At 46.1% G+C, this 18,724-nt stretch overlaps 1 protein-coding gene, 2 long non-coding RNA genes and 1 other non-coding gene across 12 annotated transcripts in view; 2 read left to right on the top strand and 2 right to left on the bottom strand.

Moving 5' to 3' along the window:
- The window catches only part of LOC6505366 (homeotic protein female sterile), a 71,820-nt gene that overhangs the window by 5,663 nt on the left and 47,433 nt on the right, over positions 1-18,724 (bottom strand). For all 9 annotated transcript variants that reach the window (XM_032455278.2, XM_032455276.2, XM_032455279.2 and 6 more), the window contains 5 exons: positions 6,618-7,227; positions 6,275-6,436; positions 1,810-2,665; positions 274-1,754; positions 45-218 (listed from right to left, as the gene is read on the bottom strand). In XM_032455278.2, coding sequence (XP_032311169.1) covers positions 45-218; positions 274-1,754; positions 1,810-2,665; positions 6,275-6,436; positions 6,618-7,227 — 3,283 coding nt within the window. The remainder of the gene's footprint in view (positions 1-44; positions 219-273; positions 1,755-1,809; positions 2,666-6,274; positions 6,437-6,617; positions 7,228-18,724) is intronic.
- LOC116656043 lies at positions 4,906-5,514 on the top strand. Its single transcript, XR_004311060.2, has 2 exons — positions 4,906-5,037; positions 5,238-5,514. It is a non-coding gene; the product is annotated as an uncharacterized LOC116656043 (long non-coding RNA).
- Positions 5,086-5,159, top strand: Trnat-agu. The gene has a single exon. It is a non-coding gene; the product is annotated as a tRNA-Thr (tRNA).
- LOC116656042 lies at positions 8,658-12,757 on the bottom strand. Its single transcript, XR_004311059.2, has 2 exons — positions 10,818-12,757; positions 8,658-10,741 (listed from the first exon to the last, which is right to left on the bottom strand). It is a non-coding gene; the product is annotated as an uncharacterized LOC116656042 (long non-coding RNA).

Genomic DNA, 18,724 nt, shown 5'->3' with positions numbered 1-18,724 from the left:
AATAATTTAAAATAAATACTTTTAAATTGTTAAAAGATTATTACCTTCAGCAGCATGGGGTTCTGGGAGTTGCCAGCCTTGTGGAGCAGGGAGGAGTTTGGTCCACCGCGTCCCATCGAACCCATAGGCCCAAACATGGTCATTCCGCCAGATTGGCCGCCCATCTTAAAGCTTCCACCGCCCAGCTTCTCATCATCACTGCCCTCTGGCTTGAAGTACTGTGAAGTATTTGAAATGAACTCATTTCTTGGAAAAATTGTCCCTCGCACTCACCTTTTCGTCGTCGCTCAGTCCGCCCAATCCGCCCATGCTTTGTGACTTGGTCAGCAGGTGGCGCAATCGTTCCGAGGACTCCTGTTGCTGCTGGGGTGGCGTTTGCTGTTGCTGCGATAGCAACAACCCACCAACTCCGTTGGGCAGGCCGCCGCCCATCAAGGCATTGTTGTTACTGCTGCCGCTACCATTGTTGCCTCCCTGCTGCATCTGCTGTTGTTGTTGCTGCTGCTGCTGCTGCTGTTGCTGGACATCTTTCTCCGGCTTCACATCGCCCGCCTCAAAGGATTGGAAGTTGAAGCCGTAGTTGCCACCGCCGGCGCTGGCATTCGACTGTGGCGACGCCAGGCTGGCGGCGGAGTGTGACGAGAGCTGGTAGGGCGTGGCCGGGGAGGCGCAGACGACCGGACTAAAGCCATGTCCGGAGGGAGGACGCGGGGTGCTGACCGGCGTGGCCACCGAGGCCCGCGAGTTGGGTCGCGAATCCGTCCAGGCTCCCACTCCGCCGCTGGGATCCATGTCGAATGAGGAATGTTGTGCAATATCGAATTCGAAGGTGTCGGTCCCGAAGAAGCCATGCTCCCCGGGAGCCGGCGACGCGGTAAACGCGTTCACCAACGCATTCGCCGACGAACTGGCCGAAGAGCTGGCGCCCGATCGCTGCTGCTGTTGCTGCTGCTGCAGCCCGCTGCCGTTGATGATCGCGCTGCTCATCAGCGGTCCGCCCACGCTCGTGGTCTGCGTGCTGTTGCCACCGCCTCCTTGCTGCCCGCCGCCCACGAGTCCGCCCAGCAGATGGGTGGGCAACATTCCGGAGGCCGGTGAAGAGGACGAGCCGGATCCAGAGCCCGATCCTGTGCCTCCATGCAGTCCGTCCATCGATAAGCTGCTCAGCAGAGAGCTGGCCAGCGAGGGACCCGGCGACATGGCGCACAGTTGACCCAAGCCCAGGCTACCGCCTGCGGCTCCCGAGCCCGTGTTGTTGCTGTTCATGTCGTTCTCGGAGTTCAGCAGCGTCTGCACAGACATGATGAAGTCCTCCTCGCCGGGCGTCTGGTTGAGGAACAGTCTCGAGTTGGCCTTCACATGCACATAGACGTCGGGCGCTCCCAGTCGCAGCCTGAACGGACGCGACACCACATTGGGTATGTGCAAGGTCGAGGTTCTCGTGCCCCCCGAGCCGGGGGAGTGAGCGCTGGCCGAGTCCTGTATGTCACGGAGATGCGACTTCAACGTGGATAGATCGTGCGGATGACAGAGGTCCTGCCACAAACGACCCACCCACGTCTGTAGGTGCTGCTTGAACGGTTCCCGCAGAGCCGTCGGATCGAGGCTGAGTATTTTTCCGTGAATGTCCAGCTTGAAGGTCGTCTGCTCGATCGGCTGCTGTTGCACGTGCTGTTGCATGTTGATCTCCAGCGGCGACTCATCCTCGGGTCGGGTTATCAGGCAAAGAACTGAGCTGCTGGCATCCGCATCGTCTGCAAAAGTCAATAAGTTAGTAAGGATTATGATATAGAAGAATTGTAGACTCACCTTTGACAGGAGCCGCTATAAGGACCACCTCCTCGTACTTGTCCTGCTGGCCGGACTGCCTCAGTGGCTTCTGCTCCAGACCTGGCTCGCAGTTCGACGATGTCTGGGTGGCCGTTCGCGTGTCCTTGACTAGCATGCGCACCTTGGTGGAAATTCGCTTCGACTTGCCACCGCCCGATGGACCACCACCCCCGCTTCCCCCGGCACCACCACCAGAGCTGGAATTTGAGCCCGCCGAGTGTTGCGACGCGTTGCCGTTGTTCAGCTCATCGAGATCACCCCAGCCCGTGGGACCGCCACCGCCTCCAATGCCGCTGCCACCCGGACCCGAGTTGCTGTTGATGGAACTGCTGCCGCCGCCGTTTGGATTGCTGTACATATTATTGATGATCGGCTCTAGCTTGGCGTGATCCCCGTGATAGAGGTACATGTAGAGCGGCTGGTGGTAGAGCTCCTGTTTCTCATAGCCGATCAGCTCGCGGATGTTCTGGGTGCAGGACTCAATGATGCCGTTGGCGTTCACCTGCAGCAGGACCCAGCCGACGCCGCTGATGTAGTGCTCGAGTGCCTCAAAGTACGCCGATATCTCTGGCACCTGGCCCAGTAGCAGCGACGGTTCCGGGTGGGGGGGCTCTGTGGAGGAGACCTCGCCCTGTTGCACCGGATGGATCGAGCAGTTGTCGGTGGCGCAGCGGCTGCAGCGTGTTGAGGTTGCTTGCGGTTTGCTGGTGTTGTTGTTGTTATTATTGTTATTGTTGCTATTCGTATTGTTGTTGTTGGTCGTTGTCGTGGAGTTGTTGTTCGTCGACGTGGAGGATATATCACGATTTTGGCCCTTGTCACAAATCTCACGGTACTGGATGGGGGAGAAAAAAAGAAATATTTATTTATTATGGGTTTACAAAGGTGGTATTAAAGTGTAATGTAGGTTTAAGGGCTAGGATGAAGAACAGGTTCTAGTTGACCACTAAAGTATGCTACATTTTTTTAAAGCAACTGTGTCAGCCTATGAGCTCTAATATCCTTTGGAAACAAATGTTCTTTATGCAACTTTTATGATTCAACATGAGATTAAAGAATTTATTTATATCTTGATCTTAATGTGTCACCCTCTCCCACCCCCCATACGTGACAATTTTTGTTTCCAGCTTGGGGCAAGCCTTATAACGACTCATCATAAACGTCGCGAATCGCATTGATAATCTTCATATCACAATGACAACAGAACAGAACAGAGATCATGAAACTTCATTCATATCGTGCCCACTTTATCGGCGACACTCAAGCTGCAGTATTATTTATTTGGCAATGATGCGGAAGCGTCTCAGCAGAATTCATGCAGATTATGACACACTGCGACAGCGGCGACAGTAATAATAATTATTATTATAGCTCGAAGATCGGCACACTTTGTGGGGGGAGTCGCAAGTGAATGGGGCGGTGGGGTGGGGAGTGCAATAAAAAATAAACACAATTGACACAATGGGAGTGCAATAAACCGCATTTCATCACACACGCCTGTGCCAGTGTGTGGTGGTAATGGTGTCCTATGTTTGTGTTATTTTTACTCCGCCACGCTAAAATTCGCGCGCGCGTTTGAGTCGTTTCCAAAAAAGTCATTGACATTCGCGAAAACACAAAACAAACACACGCGTAAGGCTCTCTGGCGAATATTTTATTATTAGGTATTCCTTTCCAGCGGGCTTAGATGGATTTTCACGCTCGGCAAGTGGCCTGAACGACCAAACCACCCACCCACCCACTGCTCCACTCTCACTCTCTCGCACACACGCTCACACATGGGAGGGGAGTCAAGGTCAGTCAACTTCAACTTCGCGTGGACAAATGTCAATGGCATTTCGCATTGTTTTGTTTTGCTGCCACTGCTCCTGTGCCCCGATTGCTTCCCACTTTTGAACCTATTTATTGTTGGCCAGGCTTGTTGGCCAGGCCTAGACTAGAACTAGAACGCCTGTGACTCAGTTCGAACTTCGAAGCCAACAAGCAGGAATTACTCACGAAAATCACAGAAAACAGAAAACAGAACACAGAACGTTCGCTCAGTCACAAAGTTGCCGAAATACTAAGCACACATTTTTTAATGCAATTGTGTTCGCAAAAAAATAAAAAATATAAAAAAACAGAAAATCAGGCAACAACAAAGACAACCAACAACAACAACAACAAGAGAAGCACCAAGAATACCGCCAGAGCTTCGCTCTCTCGCACACTCTCTCCGGCAATGGCCGCCCTGGCGCACTCTCGCTCTCCTCCAGTTTTGTTTACCGGCTGGGTGAGAGTGTGTGCGTGCGTTATCACACACAATGTGCACCTTGTGGGAGGGAGCCTGCAGCGGGAGCGAGTTGGTGTGTGGGAGCGAAGGAGACGAAGCAACAAAGAATGAAACGCAATCGCAACTATGTGAAATGGCGACGAGGTGCGACGTCATCGCCCCAAAAGCAAAAGCGTTTGAGAAAGCATTTCAGTTCAGTTCGTTGATCTCGGAAAGAGAGCGGCCCAGAGCACAAGCTTTTGGATTTTTGGAATGAAGGTCCCTGTGTGTGTGTGACCAGGAAAAGTTGTTCCACAGCAGCACACACGAATACTGGGGATTGGGGTGAAGGCACTCCGAAAATATCAGTCAAATGATAAAGTAAACACAACAACAAAGCAGCCAACGGTAGCTGCTACAACAATAAACACACAGAAAGCAGCGCGTGCAGTGTCGAAAATGTTCAAAACGTGTCTGGCTTTATCTCATCTCCTGCCCCTGTCCCTGCCCCTCCTCTACCATCCAGCCCCCTGCAGACTGGCCCTCCGCCTGCCTGGCTGTCTCTCGTTTTTGGCGGGCTCTGGCCCATAGATTTCCTCCAAAATGATCACATCAGGTAAGCGATACCTGGCGGCAGATATAGCAGCTGTGCCAGATGGACGGACGCGAAAAAGGGGGTTTGTCAACACCAGAGGCCCTACAATGCCGGGGATAAAAAGCTCGAATTTTAATTAATTGAGACGGCAGGAAGCGCAGATATTTTCCTGTTTATGACGGCATTGTAACGGCCATTCCAAGCATTTATTAATTGGCTTGTGAATAGTTCTATATTTTCAATAAAATAATTATCTACTCTATTTTAAGATTTCATATGCTCGGCAATACCCGTCACCACACTTTTCGATCAAGACAGTTCTAAAAATAAATCGAAACAAACACACTCGCATCGATAACAGGTGAGTGATGGCGAACGAGTAGGGCACCTTGAAGCACCGTTAACAAGTGGCGCCGTGGCTTAGTTGGTTAAAGCGCCTGTCTAGTAAACAGGAGATCGTGAGTTCGAATCTCGCCGGGGCCTTTCCAAGGGGAAACTGATTTTTTCTTCCCATTTTCCTATTTTAACCCAAATAATTAAATTTTACTTTTTTCAACTCAGTAACAAGATTATGATTGGGTCCACGTCCACGTCCCTGTCCATCAATTGGATTAGCCGCGAAATGAACCACCACACATGTCCCGTCGAAGGAGTCTCATTAGGGAAAAAGCCAACATGACACCAAGCGTTTAATTCAATTTATTTGCGTATTATGAGCGGAACTCATGTGTGAGCTTGTTGTACCCTTTAATTGCATTTCCCGGCCCGCTGGCCCCCTCGCTGGTCACCTCTTCTTGGCATGGTGCTTGTATTACAAAATAAAATTATGTATTTTGAATTTCGGTGTTGGGCCTCTCCGCGGCGTATTTCATTTAAAAAGCCATTTGTGGGTTTTTGTTTCTGGTTGTTGGCATTTTTTGTGGCTTTTTTCGGCTTCGGATGGATGTTCAGCAAAGCGTGGCGCTTGGCTCAAAAATAATTTGCATAATAAAGTGCTTAGGCTACCTGAAACCAATAAAAGAAATACCTAAAACAACATGAAGCCGCTGGCCGGGTCAGTTCGCGTCGGGCCGGGCTATTGAAACATAAATAAATTTATGTAAATTAAATAAAAATATTAATTAATTTGTGAAGCGATGGACGATGGACCGACATTACGTCAGCCAACTCTTCTTTTTCGCCATGTTTTCCAGCATTTTTGCACCTCTTGCCAATTCTTTTAAGCTCCTTTCTGGCTAAGCTTTTAATTGCTTTTTAATTGGAACGCGTTTTTGGCTTCGGCCTGGCGAAAAAAAAGTAGGAAAAGACAGAGGCAGGGAGGGCTGCATGGAAATTACATTGGGGAATTTCTGGGGCCAATGTTTTCGCGTTGTAATTGATCATTTGGTATTCCGGGCAGGCCACTGGAATTGACTGGCCAAGTCCATTGAGTCGCCCGTTCCCTGGGTGTTATAACAAGTTGTATTGCTTTTTGTGGTTCAACGCGTCCGAGTTCGGGGTTTATTAGTTTCGTTTGATGGTTTTATGCATTGGGGTCTTGTCGGTAATTAACTAGAGAAGAGTTGTGGCTTTTTTTAGACCAATATTTAATTTCTTACCGTTCGAACCACTTGGTTTAGTATAGCCGCCTTGTCCGGTTTCGTTGAGGTCATATCTCCGCGCTTGTTCAGCGTCAATATCTCCGACAGCTGCTCGATATAGCCATTTTCCGCCTCGCGACGCCGCTTCTCATTGTTGCATTTGTTGATTTGAGATTGGGGCTGAAACAAATCACAAAATTGTGAATTAGAATTTACATTTTTGCCTTAAGTTTTAGACACTATGAGATTGCCTATTTTAGAGAAAGTATTGCAAGCGATAATCCCTTCCAGGAAAGCCCGAGTCTCTAATTTCTCCAGTTGCTTAAGTAGCGGGCTGGGACTTCCCCCGAACAAAACTCACCAGATTGACCTTTGAATCCGGCTTGCGTCGTATCTTCCGGCCGGCAGTCGCTGGGTTCGCAGAGCTGGCTGAGATCGGCGATGCCACCGCATTCATAATGGCGGTCGATCGCTGCAGCGCGGCTGCAATGTTTGTCGGGTGAGCGGCAGTGGCCGCTGCCTTATTTTGGATAGAATGGTGCGAGTTGAGGTGTTGCTGCTGCTGCTGCTGGTGTTGCTGGTAGGCCAGTTGTTGCTGCTGTTGCTGGTGTTGCTGCTGCTGCTGCTGCTGCTGGAGTGTAAGCGCCGCTGCTGTCGTGGCGCCCGCCACGCCCCCAGCACCAGCCCCGCCTCCGCTTGCTGCCGTCGCGCGCTGCAGTGGATGCGTGCCGAGTGCCAGTCCGCGATGCAATCCGCTCAACAAGTTGCTACCAATGCCGCCCGCGGCCGAAGAGATTGTAACGGCTGCTGTGGCAGCGGCCGGCGAGGATCGTGGCAGGTTGCAGACCGAAATGTTGCTGCTGCTGTACTTGTTGTTGCCGCCGATGGAGTTACTGATGCTGCTGCTGTTTGAGGTCGCTGGATTTGCTGTACCTGAGGCCCAATGATCTGGTAAGTCACTTGGGCTAAGCCTGTAAAATAAAAATAAAAAAAAATAAAAAATTAGAATGTTGGACTATAGAGAATATATAGAAGTTTCTATGATTATCCTAAAGGTGCACGAGTACTGGCCTTGTATTTCGCTTTGCGGTTTGGCCTCGGCCGCTTATCAAAGTGCCGAATTTCTATACATTTGATTGTCAGGGTTGTGGGTAATGTACTGCCTTGATTACACTTTATTGTCTAATTAATTTGCATTTAAAGAGGACAAGTACGGGCGCAAAAAAGGCTGTTTTTGTGGTTTGTTTCTGGTGTTTTCGGATGGTTTCGTAAGAACCAAAGTGTTAGTTATTATTAGGTTCTTTTTTGGCCGTTTGTTAGATTTCTGGGATTTTCTTTAGGAAATCCAAACTATTTCCACCACTCGCATTCCTTCCGAAATTCCTCCTGCGGAATGTGACATCTTCATTTTGTTTTCTGTGGCAACAGCCACTTCAAAGGATGTCGGGATACGCACATATTTCGCTTCTTGTTTTCCGCAAAAACTTAATCATTTGTTAGCCGGGATTTTAACAAGTATTTCGGGGATGTGGTGACCCAGACTCGCCTCGGGTTGCCACCGCAACGTGAGTCAAATTAATGTTGTCAGCTTTTGACTGCCATGGATCCCCGAGAAGCCGGTTTAGAACCCCGGACTTGAAGTGGTCATCATGGCCATTACTCTTGCTGTTGCCCATCCCCACCTCCCCTCCGTATTACCTTCATTTGGGTCGCTTTCATGTCAGTTTTCATTTGGTTACGTGATTAATTGTTTACTTTATTTGCTTAAAGTGCGGAATAAATTTTATTTTTGGCATTTTGAGTGACACTCGAGAGTTACTTTTGCGCAGGTAACGGAAATTTAAATGAAGAGTATAAAATGAATCAAAAGAATAAGCCCAGTTCTTCAATTCGCTTTGCATTAAACTATAATTTTGCTCCTCGTATTCGCGGAGTTCATTTAACCAGTTGAGCGTGAAACGCTGGAGTCCCACAGCTCTCGAGGACCACCCGGAGTAGCGACTGCTTCTTATTCTTTTTCCCTTTTTTAATTACATTATATGCATAATGAAGACGACCCCCGAGACTGAGGGATAGGTAACTGGGAACTGCACAAAAAAAAGAAATAATTACAGGCAACTGGACATGGTGGGGAGATGGAATCAGCGCAGAGGAGGACAAGCCACAAAAACCAAAAGGGGCAGGAGCTTTTTGTTTTAAAAACCGAATTTTCCATTACTCTGCAATGTAAATTTACGAAAAATTGAAAGCGACCTTTTATGTTCCAGCAGGAATTAAACTTTCTTAAAGTCAACTTTTCTCCGCTGGGCAGTTGGCCAAAATGAGAATGCAATGGGCGCAAAAATGAGTGACGGACCAGCTTGCGCTTCTTCTGTTCCAGGCCGTCCTCCCTCATTCTCCCCGCCCCCCTGACAAGCGCAATAATTGTGCAAATTCTTTTTCTGCTGCTTCTGGTTTTCGTTGTTGGCTATTTTGACAGGGCGACACTTAAATGTGGCAGCCCACCATGATCATAATCATCCTCGTCAGCCCCGGCCACCGCAGCGTCCTATTCTCTATTTAGCTCCACTCTCGTCACACAGGGCGTATGATTGACGCGCTTAATTAAGGCAGCCGCGAAGAGCCGGCGGAGCAGTGGATTTTAGCGTAAATTAATTAAATTACAATTAATGCAGTAAGTCAGTTGACTTATTTGCGCTATTGCCACTGGCTTGTCTTTTTCTTATACTTTTTGTTGGACTTATCAATTTGCACTTTGCCGCTTGGGCCTCAATCTCACAAGCGTTCTCTGCTTGGCTATTTTCACAATTTATCGTCACGAGCAGAGGAAGATTCGAGTGTATTTTTGTAGGAAGAAAATAAATATAAATGCTAAGGGACTGTAAGAGAACTTTCTTTTTATCGCAACACATTTCGTCACAAATACTTTCTTCTGATTTGAAAATACAAGAAGTTGAATATTAACCAACCTAATCACTTGAGCCTCTTACCCCCGCTTAGCTTCTGCTTCTAGAAACGAGTTTCATTCAATAACATTACTGACTTGTGAAATAAAAATTCCATCGAACTGAAATTAAAGTCTGTCAGCAGCAGCGATTCCCTGAATTACTTTTTGATGATTAATTTGCGTTTGAATGGAGGCCTAAACCCACTCGCAAAGCTGTTCCACTCGACATGAATCACATTTTGGCCCCAGCAGAATCAAAGTGTGGTTAAAACAAATTACTCATTACCCGTAATATGTTAGTATTATGTCAACCATGGCTTTCTCGGCTATACATATGTACCTGCAGAAGTCGGGCTTAGACAAATCGAGTCACGATTCACGTGATGAATATGATTATTATTATGGGGTAACTGTACACCTGACACACCAGCCACCACATCACTCATACGCAACGTGTGTCGGAGGAGGGGGCGGGCAAGAAAAGGGCAAAGAAACCCTTAAGCTTGTTTTGAAATTGGTTTTTTAGAAGAGCCTACGTGATTTTCGGCTTGTCGCTTCCAACTTGAAATTTGGAATTCAAACTTGATTATGCTAAAATTGGTAAAAAAAAAAAAGAAAAAGAAAGAAAGAGCTGTAAGTAATTGAAATTTTTGGGCGAGAATGTCAAACAAGAACTGAAGATAAACCCAATAAAATATTCATTTACTCGCATTCCAGTATGCGTCAGACGTTTCACGTATTTCCGCAAATTAAAAAGTGTCCTTGACATCAATCTGGCTTTTAAATTACCCACAACTACGAAACATTTGTAAATATTAATTGTTTGTTTTTATGCGGCTGTTTTGCTGGAGTTTCTTTGGAATTTGAATGACAAGTTGGCCCGAAATGCTGAATCATTCTGACAAAATCAAAATGTATGCGGGTTAGGCTTTCGCATAAGGTCAGTTATCGGGGGATCGGGCATCCCCAAGGGTGCTGAATGCGAGAACACAAAAGTTTCTGGTTAGTAAACAATTATGAGTAATTAGTTCAAATGGTATCAGGAATGATCTACAACTGCTATAGAATTATTTTTAAATAAGAAATATATATGTATGTAGTTGTGTGATATCACCCGAGCTTAACCCTCGACTGTCACTTAATCCACTCGATTTAAATCGCCGCTCTTTAGTCTAACTTGGGAGCTTTTGTGGACCTGTCTCAGCTGTCTAAGCTGACGTTCTCCTCAGCCGGAGACTGAGAGCTGGGCGGGCACTCGTTTAAGCTGAGCCAACTAAGTCTAGTCTTGTCTAGCTGACATCCCCCGCTCCTTCCATAGCCCCCTCGCCGTGGGCAACCTCATTTGCGCAGCTGCTTCTGTGTGGGTAAGCCTGCATTTTTAGCAAACTAATTGTGTGAATAAAACATATGTTCGGTTCGGGTCTCCTCTCGCCCCAGAGACAGAGACACAATGCCACCCTCCTCTCTCTCCGTCGGAGGGGCCTCTGTGGAAGCTCTCGCTCGCACTGTTTGTGGGACGCTCTCGGCTACAGTCATTGCTACAAATAATAAAGTGGGTCATGGATGAAAGAAAAAGCGTTTTATAAAGTGGGTCATGAATTTTGTTTCACTCACGTTCAAGTGTATTTCGATTGCCGCCGCTAGTTGCCGCAGTTGTTGTTTTTATTGCGGCTGGTTGCTGATTTTATTATATACACGATATATCTTCTATATATACTTTGTTGCAGAAAGCATACTCAGGTTGCTGTTTGATAAATTGTGTGATTCAGGTTTTGTTTTGCCCGAACACCACACCAGTCTATTTCTGCGAGTGGGGAAGTTTATGTTCATTTCCATAATATTTTTGACTTTGAAAATAATGCTGCCATGGGGCCATAATTTTAACGATCCAATGAAAATATTTCATATTTGTCGACTTCTAGCCTGCTAGTGTTTAGTTTTGTTTTTAGAAATATACTTCTCGACGCGTTGAATAATTATTTTCATGAATCATGAACCAGAGCCAATCGCGCGAGTCAATTAATTGGCATTGATTTATGTGACACATACTTGAATTATTTTTATTTATTTTTTATTATCTCTTTCGCATTGTGTGCGCTTAGCCACTTTAATTGCCCCATCAACGGGCCCCCAGCAAGTCGGGAGGGCGGGCGGCAGGCGAGACGCGTGCCATCTGCTACACTTTCACTGACTAATTGCCAACTCAGGCATTGACAGTTTTCACTTTCCATTCGCGCCATCAAAATAACACAGCCAGTGGTAAGACGGCTGAAAGTAGCTGTGGGAAAGGCGTCCAATTTGTGCAATAAAACATAAAAGTGCTCATGCATTGAAGAACTCTTAGATGATGTTCAATGGATTGCAAATAATTCGTTTAATAATCGCAGATATTGGAAATATTTCATTGGATTTATCTTTCTGAGAAGTAGTTCGATTTAAAATAAATTGAAAAATGGAAAGAAAAGGTTACCCTAACAGTCTCACTTAAAGTTGAAACCCATTTTAAACCCATTTAGGTATATCTGCAATCAAGTTTTGATTGGATCCGCGGCCCATTTCCCATGCAACGCAGTTGATCCGCGCTTTGCAGAGCCCGCGGCTATTAAGTAACAACTGTAACTGAATGATTCAATAGACAGTAACTGCAGCAATCTATGGCTGATAACATCTAATGAGCGGTGGAGCGACTATGCAACCGGCGGCCTTCCTCCCTTCCACCCACTGCCACTGCCGCTGCCACTGCCACTGCCTCTTTTAACCCAGAAGTCTCTCTTTCCGGCACATTTTGTACTTCCCCCTGGCTATCTCCCGGCCTCGCTTCTGAGCACTACACCTGCTGACTGACTGAATGCACTTTGCTCGCTTGTTGTTGCTGCAAGTCGGCGAAATAATGTCAGTGGGTCAGAGTCGATTTAGCATTTCGTAGTCGTTGTTCACTGTTCTCACGGCAGTGCAGTTGCTGTTTTCAGCAGCACATAAGGTTAGCTCATAAGCCGAAACAGCTGTTTAATCACCAGCACTACTCGGTCATAGTCGGCCCGTTCTCTGATCTGCCCGGGCCAACTGGGCTAAGGTTTGTCTCGAACAGCCAGCCAAGTCTCGAAATCCCAGAGAATTTAAATGGCTGCTTATGGGTTTTCTGGGGGCGTGGTGCAACTGCATTGTTGCACGTGCCACCAACATCAAAATAATTCACACATTTGTATGCAAACGTTTGTTTACCAAAAAGAAACATTCGTGTAAAGTAATTGGAGGCAGTCGACAGATTTATGGGATGGATTTATCGAGGAGTCTTCTTTAAAAATTATAAATAATAGTTCGACAATCCTTGAGTATCGGCAAATCCCAATCAAACTCGGCTTGGGATGTGTCACCTGTCTCGCTGGAAGCCTTCAGCTGTCCTAAAAATGCGTGCACAGTGTGTGATTAATCTTAGAGAAATCTCAATCTCAAGTTGATTTCCTCTACCTTGTCCGGCCTGTCTTGGCTGCGATTCAATGAAATCGCGCCACTCTGCCGCAAAAATTTATTTTACGAGTAAATACAATTTATTAAGCTAACCTTCACAGTACTGTTGTTGGTGTGTTTTCGTTTTTTGCTGCCGCCTCTGCGCACTTTGCATTTTGTTTACATGTCGCAGGCGAAGCTGAACTGTAGCCGCGATGCTTTCTTGATATTGCACAGACTTCTCGATTATAGTACGTACTTTCCGTATTGCGTGCGCTTTTGTGCATTCACGTGCATTACTCACCTGTAATCAGAAGGAGAGAAGTATGATTAGTGCATGTGGAAAGGGGCTGATTAGGCTCTTAGATTAAAGTTGCAGTCTTGATTAATATTTATAAGGCAATAATAATAATGTACTTCGTTACAATATTGTACTACACATTTTGGATAAAATATTAACCATATTATAGTCCCTGTTAAAGACCTAAATCTGGAGCGGTTTCCCGTGTGTTTCTGTCCTTTGGCCGGGTGGGTGCTTGTGATTTTTCTACCGGATTACAATTGTTTACACACACGACTGAACATTGTCACAGTTTCCACGACGGCGACGGCTGCAATTGTTCCACGGTCTCAGTCCCCATCCGCCCATCCGCCCAGTCGCCCACTCGTCCTACACCGCTGGATGGCATATCCTTTTAAGCCCCACATACACACACACACACACGTACACGTACACGTGCAATTGTGCGTCTTCATGTAACAACCTCTGGTGGTAACTCTGACGTTGCCTTCGCTGCCTGTTTGCACAAAGTATAAGTTTACAGCGGCAGAAACTGCTTTGCATACACATGTTGGTGGGTGGGTGTGTGTGTGTGTGCTGCCACTTTGTCTAACATTTCACTCCATGTGCCACGCCCCCTTACCCTTCCTCCTGCCCCCATCCTGAGCACCGCAATTGCCCGGCATTTTGTATGCTTTTCACTTTGCATTGCCAGTCAGCAAGCATTTATTCTATTTTTCTCCGTTTTCCTTTTTTTCCCCCACAGTTTTCCTCCTTTTCCAGCTTTTAATATACATAGTACTCTTTTTACCCGTGTCATGCTCAGTATTTTTCCAGAGTTTTTCCAATTTTCCGCTCATGCGGCTTCCTGCTGTGTCTGTTTGTCTTGCTGACCGATAATGGTGAGCGAGAACTTTCAAGGGGGCGGCGGGCAGCGGTAGTTGGGAGCGGGGCAGCCCCCATTATCATTTGAGCCCAGGCTTTATCCGCAAACACACACATCGGGAATCTCGTATTGGATTCACAGTTCCTGACATTTGTTTGACTTGATGGCAGTGGCAGGTGCAATAAGTCCAGTTATTGAAGGAGCCTTCATATTGTGGCAGGTCTGTTTCTGTTTGCTCGGTTCGGTCGGAGTTTCGATTTGGAATGGCGGGGTCGAATAGCTACAGCATATGAAATGGAATTCAATCGGACAACACGGGCTGGGATTTGAAGTCAATTACTTGGAAATGGAAGCCCGGGGAGCACAGGTAACAAGGTTACCGATGAAAAGCAATACAATTGCGGAAAATTCAATTATCAGACTTAATTAATTGTGAATTGCTTTTAAAAAGTGCGGCGATAAGTTAATAATGTTTTGATGGCATAAATGGTTTAATTGTTGAATAATTAAAGTCGGTTAATGGGCCTTTTGAAGCCTAACCAACAGATGCAGTCTGTGGTTAAAAATGAATAGAAGAAAGTGTACAGCCTTCTTGGAGCTTTTAATTAAATTTTGCACACTTTTATTTTCGTCATATTTAATTAATTTCAATAAAATCACAGCCCGTTGGCCGAGCTTGGCCGGCATTACCATATTCCCTTTCTGGCTGCGAATCCTTAACCCTTTTCGCCCGCTTTTCTCCGTTCGCGCCGCCTGTCACAGTTTGACAGCCACTGGCAGTGACGCCGTCGCGTCGCTCAGATTGCATTCGCAGGTTTGCCGGTCTGCTGTTTGCGCTTGTATTTGCGCTGCTGCTGCCTTGTTGCTGTTGTGCTCATGCAAATTTAATTAAATGGATTTCTTCTCCCACCACCGCCCCTCCCCTGGCCGGCTTACTTTTAATTCATTCCATTTCTGTTTTGTTTGCAAGCTGAGCGAGCTGAGCAGTGAGCAAAGTAATTAAGTTGGACGGAGCTTGGATCCTAGGGCTGTTCCCCCGATTCGCAGTTTCTCAGATTCCCTATCCCTATCCCTCCGATACACGGGCAAAGTAATACTCTAAATAACACTTTATGTTTTCTTTTTTTTATAAATTTAATTATGATTTTGGGGATGCTGCCCACGCTCTCTGCTGCCCACCTGACAGAGGGTCTTACACGGCAAGAAGTAGTTTGAAGCCTTCATTCGTTTTTAAACATTCCTATAGAGCAGCTTAACTATAAGTTATATAATTACTACCAAAAATCTCTCTGTGCACACTGAGAGAAACCAAAAGGTACACCCTGTCCGGGTTGTCATGTCTGTCGAGGATGTCCGTCAATGGTAACTCGATACTGCGCCGGTTTTAAATATTCTCTTTCTGCTAGCCATTTGCGTGTGTGTTGGTAGCTGCCAAATTAATTACAGAGCGCTGCACCAACGCACCGAGCACTGAGAGAAAAAAAGGGAGGAGCAGCACCCCTGGCGCAAAAAAGGGAAAAGGTGGGCGGGCAAAGTACAAACAACAAACAGAGCCGGCTGAGATTCTTTATTTTCCATTTCGGTTTTTTGTTGTATGCAGTGAGCAGCGGCTCAGAAAAGGGTTGAGAGGCAGCCAGCTTTAAACTGGCTCTTGGCTCCGGCTTTTGGGCTTTCAGACTACCCGCTACACGGGGAAATATTTTTATATAAACTAAATAGTTTAGAACTTAAAGTAGATCCAATAAATGCCAGGAATCAGGGATGAAAGTTCAAGGATTGTTTGAAAAAAGGGAAAATCTGATCAATTAGTACTAGTACTAATATTTATGATCAATAAACTTTTTTTTACTGTGCTGCTCGGCTGCGTCGGCTTTTTGTTTTCAAACTGGATTTACCTGAGCGTCGTGGGGCAAGGTGAGGTGGTAAGTTGTCTGCTTCGTTTGCTTTACTCTTTAGCTGTAGGTTTGTAGGTCTATTACGGTGCCCTCTCCTGCTCATGACTGATGTTTTGTTTTTTTGCTGGGCTGCTGCTAGCAGTTCCTGCTTCAACCGACGTCCTTTGTCTGCCGCGAGAGCCCTTTTGTCTACCGGTTTCAAAGGCCAACGCGCCGTCGATCAGACGCTAAGCGATTACAGTGCCGAGGAGGACTTGAGATCAGAATCTTAAGCTTTGACTATCGATAAATCTGGTATGCAACTACTCCGATTATAGGGATTTTTGTTAGGAAACCTTCTCTTAAATGAAATCTTTATAGCTTTATTGCGTATTTATTGTAACGACCGCCATTTTCACTCCCCCATTAGCTCAGAACTCAGAATAATTCGTAATTCCTTGTAATGCCTTGGCTGCTATCATCATCATCATCATTTTCAATTACAGTCTGTGCGACACCGCCATCATAATTTCAAGCTGAAGCTTTAACCGTATCGAAAGCTCAACTTCAGATTCAGGTTTGACCATTTTTACCTTGCTCTTTTATTTATTTATTTATTTTTGTATTTTCTGCCCGGTGTTCCCAGTTCTTGTTTCGAATCGTTTCATTCTTGTACAGAGAGCGCAACACGAAATTAAATGCGCAGTAAATTACGCAATTTTATGCTTCGTTAGGTTTGCCGCTGCTTTTTTTTCAGCTTTTTCTGCTTTTTCGATTCACTTTGGCTTGGGTGGGTGGCTGGCGGGCTGGCGGGCTGGCTGGCTGGTGGAGACTCGCTGGGGGAAAGCCCGAAGAAAGCCAGTCAGAAGAACACACACAGCAACAAGTTTTGACAGATCCTTTTAGATTTATTTTCTTCTCGGCAAATTCATTACTCGCACTTGAGGGTTGCAGAGCTCCTTGCCACACACACAGTCCTACCCCAATGCAGTGCAGCATGATGCACTCTGCCTGCGGCAGCTGCAGCGGCAAAGACTTGCATAACAAATTCTCAATTGTGCAACAGTCCTCCCTCCCTCCCTGCTTTCTTCTCGCTCTCTCTCCTCTTCCCCCGATTCTTTTTGCCTTTATGCTGAGATTCTTTAATGAAAAGTTGTCCGTTTGGTGCTTTGTGCTTGGCCTGCGGCAATATGCGGAAATATGTCACCGCCAATGCACTGAGAGAAAGGATTGCTTAGTATCTATTAGTATTCCATTTAAAGAGAAATACAAACTCTCATAAGTAGTATTTTATTTCTTCAAAATACCCAAAATATTTCTTCCAGTGACCTGCTGTTGATATTGCTGGCAGTGTTCTATGCTGTTTTGAAGTTGAAGTTTGCATCTACATCACAGCAGTTGCGTTATCCTAGGACACACACAAGCTCACAAAAGCTTGTCACGCATAGTGTAATTCCATGTGACGTAAATGCAAAAATATGTTAAAACTTCGCCAAGATGAATATGGGGAATATGCCAGCTGGGGTGTGGCTGGGAGTTGGAATGAGGGATCCTGGGCAGATTGATGGGCAGTGCCATGGCTGGCTGGCATACATATATTTGCAAGGACCCTCTTGATGTTTGATGTGGTTATTGAGCCAGAAGTTCGAGCTGAAAAGGGGTTGCTGGAGGAACTTCATCGTGTTAATGTCAAGGAACTGTCAAGCTGCCTCAAAGCCCAATGGAAATCGAATTCGGATTATTGGGCACAAAGGCAGTATAAACAGTCGGCATTCCCAAAGAAGGTAGTCTATATCGCATCGCAAAAACTGAATTTGTAAAGAATTTCAAAACACTACTGTCTGGCGCTTGATTTAACAGGAAGCTTATCTCGCAGAGACCATAAATCAGAGCCCCATCAGACCCTAATCTCTAATAAACTCACGCGCAAAAATTAGTCGTAAATTTCTCATTAAACCAGCTACTGAATGCTCGCCGCAAAAACCACAGGAAAGAAGTGTACGAATCACTTGCCATAAAAATAGATGAAAATCCCAGAGCCGAACTCAAGCGATCACAAAGCCGGGTCGCTCCCGCAACGCCTCCCACACTTCAGCCATTATGCAAATTGGCCACCAAACGACTTCAACTACATGTTGCGACTTATCGCTGCCATCGGGCCAACATTTAGCCAAATAATAAACTGGAGTGGCCTCTGGCGGGAGGACCCTGGACCGGGGGGTGGGAATGAGCGTGAGAACCATTAAACGCGATGGGAGTAGCGACCCAAAACAGAAATGCAACTGTTGTTCGCAAATAATGCGAATTTCCTTAACGCAGCTCGCAGCTCTCAACTCGCATGCTGCCTCCCTCCACGCGCTCACCGTTATCATAATGATGGAAAAACCAGAAATGAAAATTTAACGGCGGTTTTACGAATTATTTTGCAAATTGTGGGACAAACAAGTCGTAAAGCCGAGTGGAAAATTAAACAAATTAAATGCTGATTGCCATGGAAATTGTGGGCGAGTCGAGAAAGAAAATTAAGCCGAAAGTAAATAGTTCCATTTCCAGCTAAAGAATTTTTAAATTTCTTTGAAAACAGTTTTATTCAATAAATATTGTACAAAATGCATATTCTTCGAGCTTTCATCGACCCTTGTCCATCCACAAATCCATCCAAACCTGCACAAACATTTCACTAATTACCAACACGCTCCTCAAATTGTTCTTCCTCGGCGCTCCCTCCGCCACTCTCGGCTATATGCGCGAATCAGAAATCAGCTCACTATATAGAGAAATGGGTAGACCCGAGGGTCCCCCGGGGGTCCGGGGCTTATCGCAGCACAGGCCACCGCAAGTCGAAGTCAAGCAAAGGTCTCTGCTATTTATATACGAGGTGCTCCTCGTCAAGTCAGAAGCAAAAATCGCAGAGCAGAGATCCGGCGAAAAAAGGAACTTTTCGAGTGCTACATTTGATGTTGCTCCATTAATGTGGAGCAAACAAATATTTGACCAGCGGACTTTACAACTTTTCAAATATGATATAGAAATA

This window comes from Drosophila ananassae, chromosome 3R, assembly GCF_017639315.1.
Source record: "Drosophila ananassae strain 14024-0371.13 chromosome 3R, ASM1763931v2, whole genome shotgun sequence".
Lineage (NCBI taxonomy): Eukaryota > Metazoa > Arthropoda > Insecta > Diptera > Drosophilidae > Drosophila > Drosophila ananassae.
This window is presented reverse-complemented; position numbering and strand designations above follow the sequence as displayed.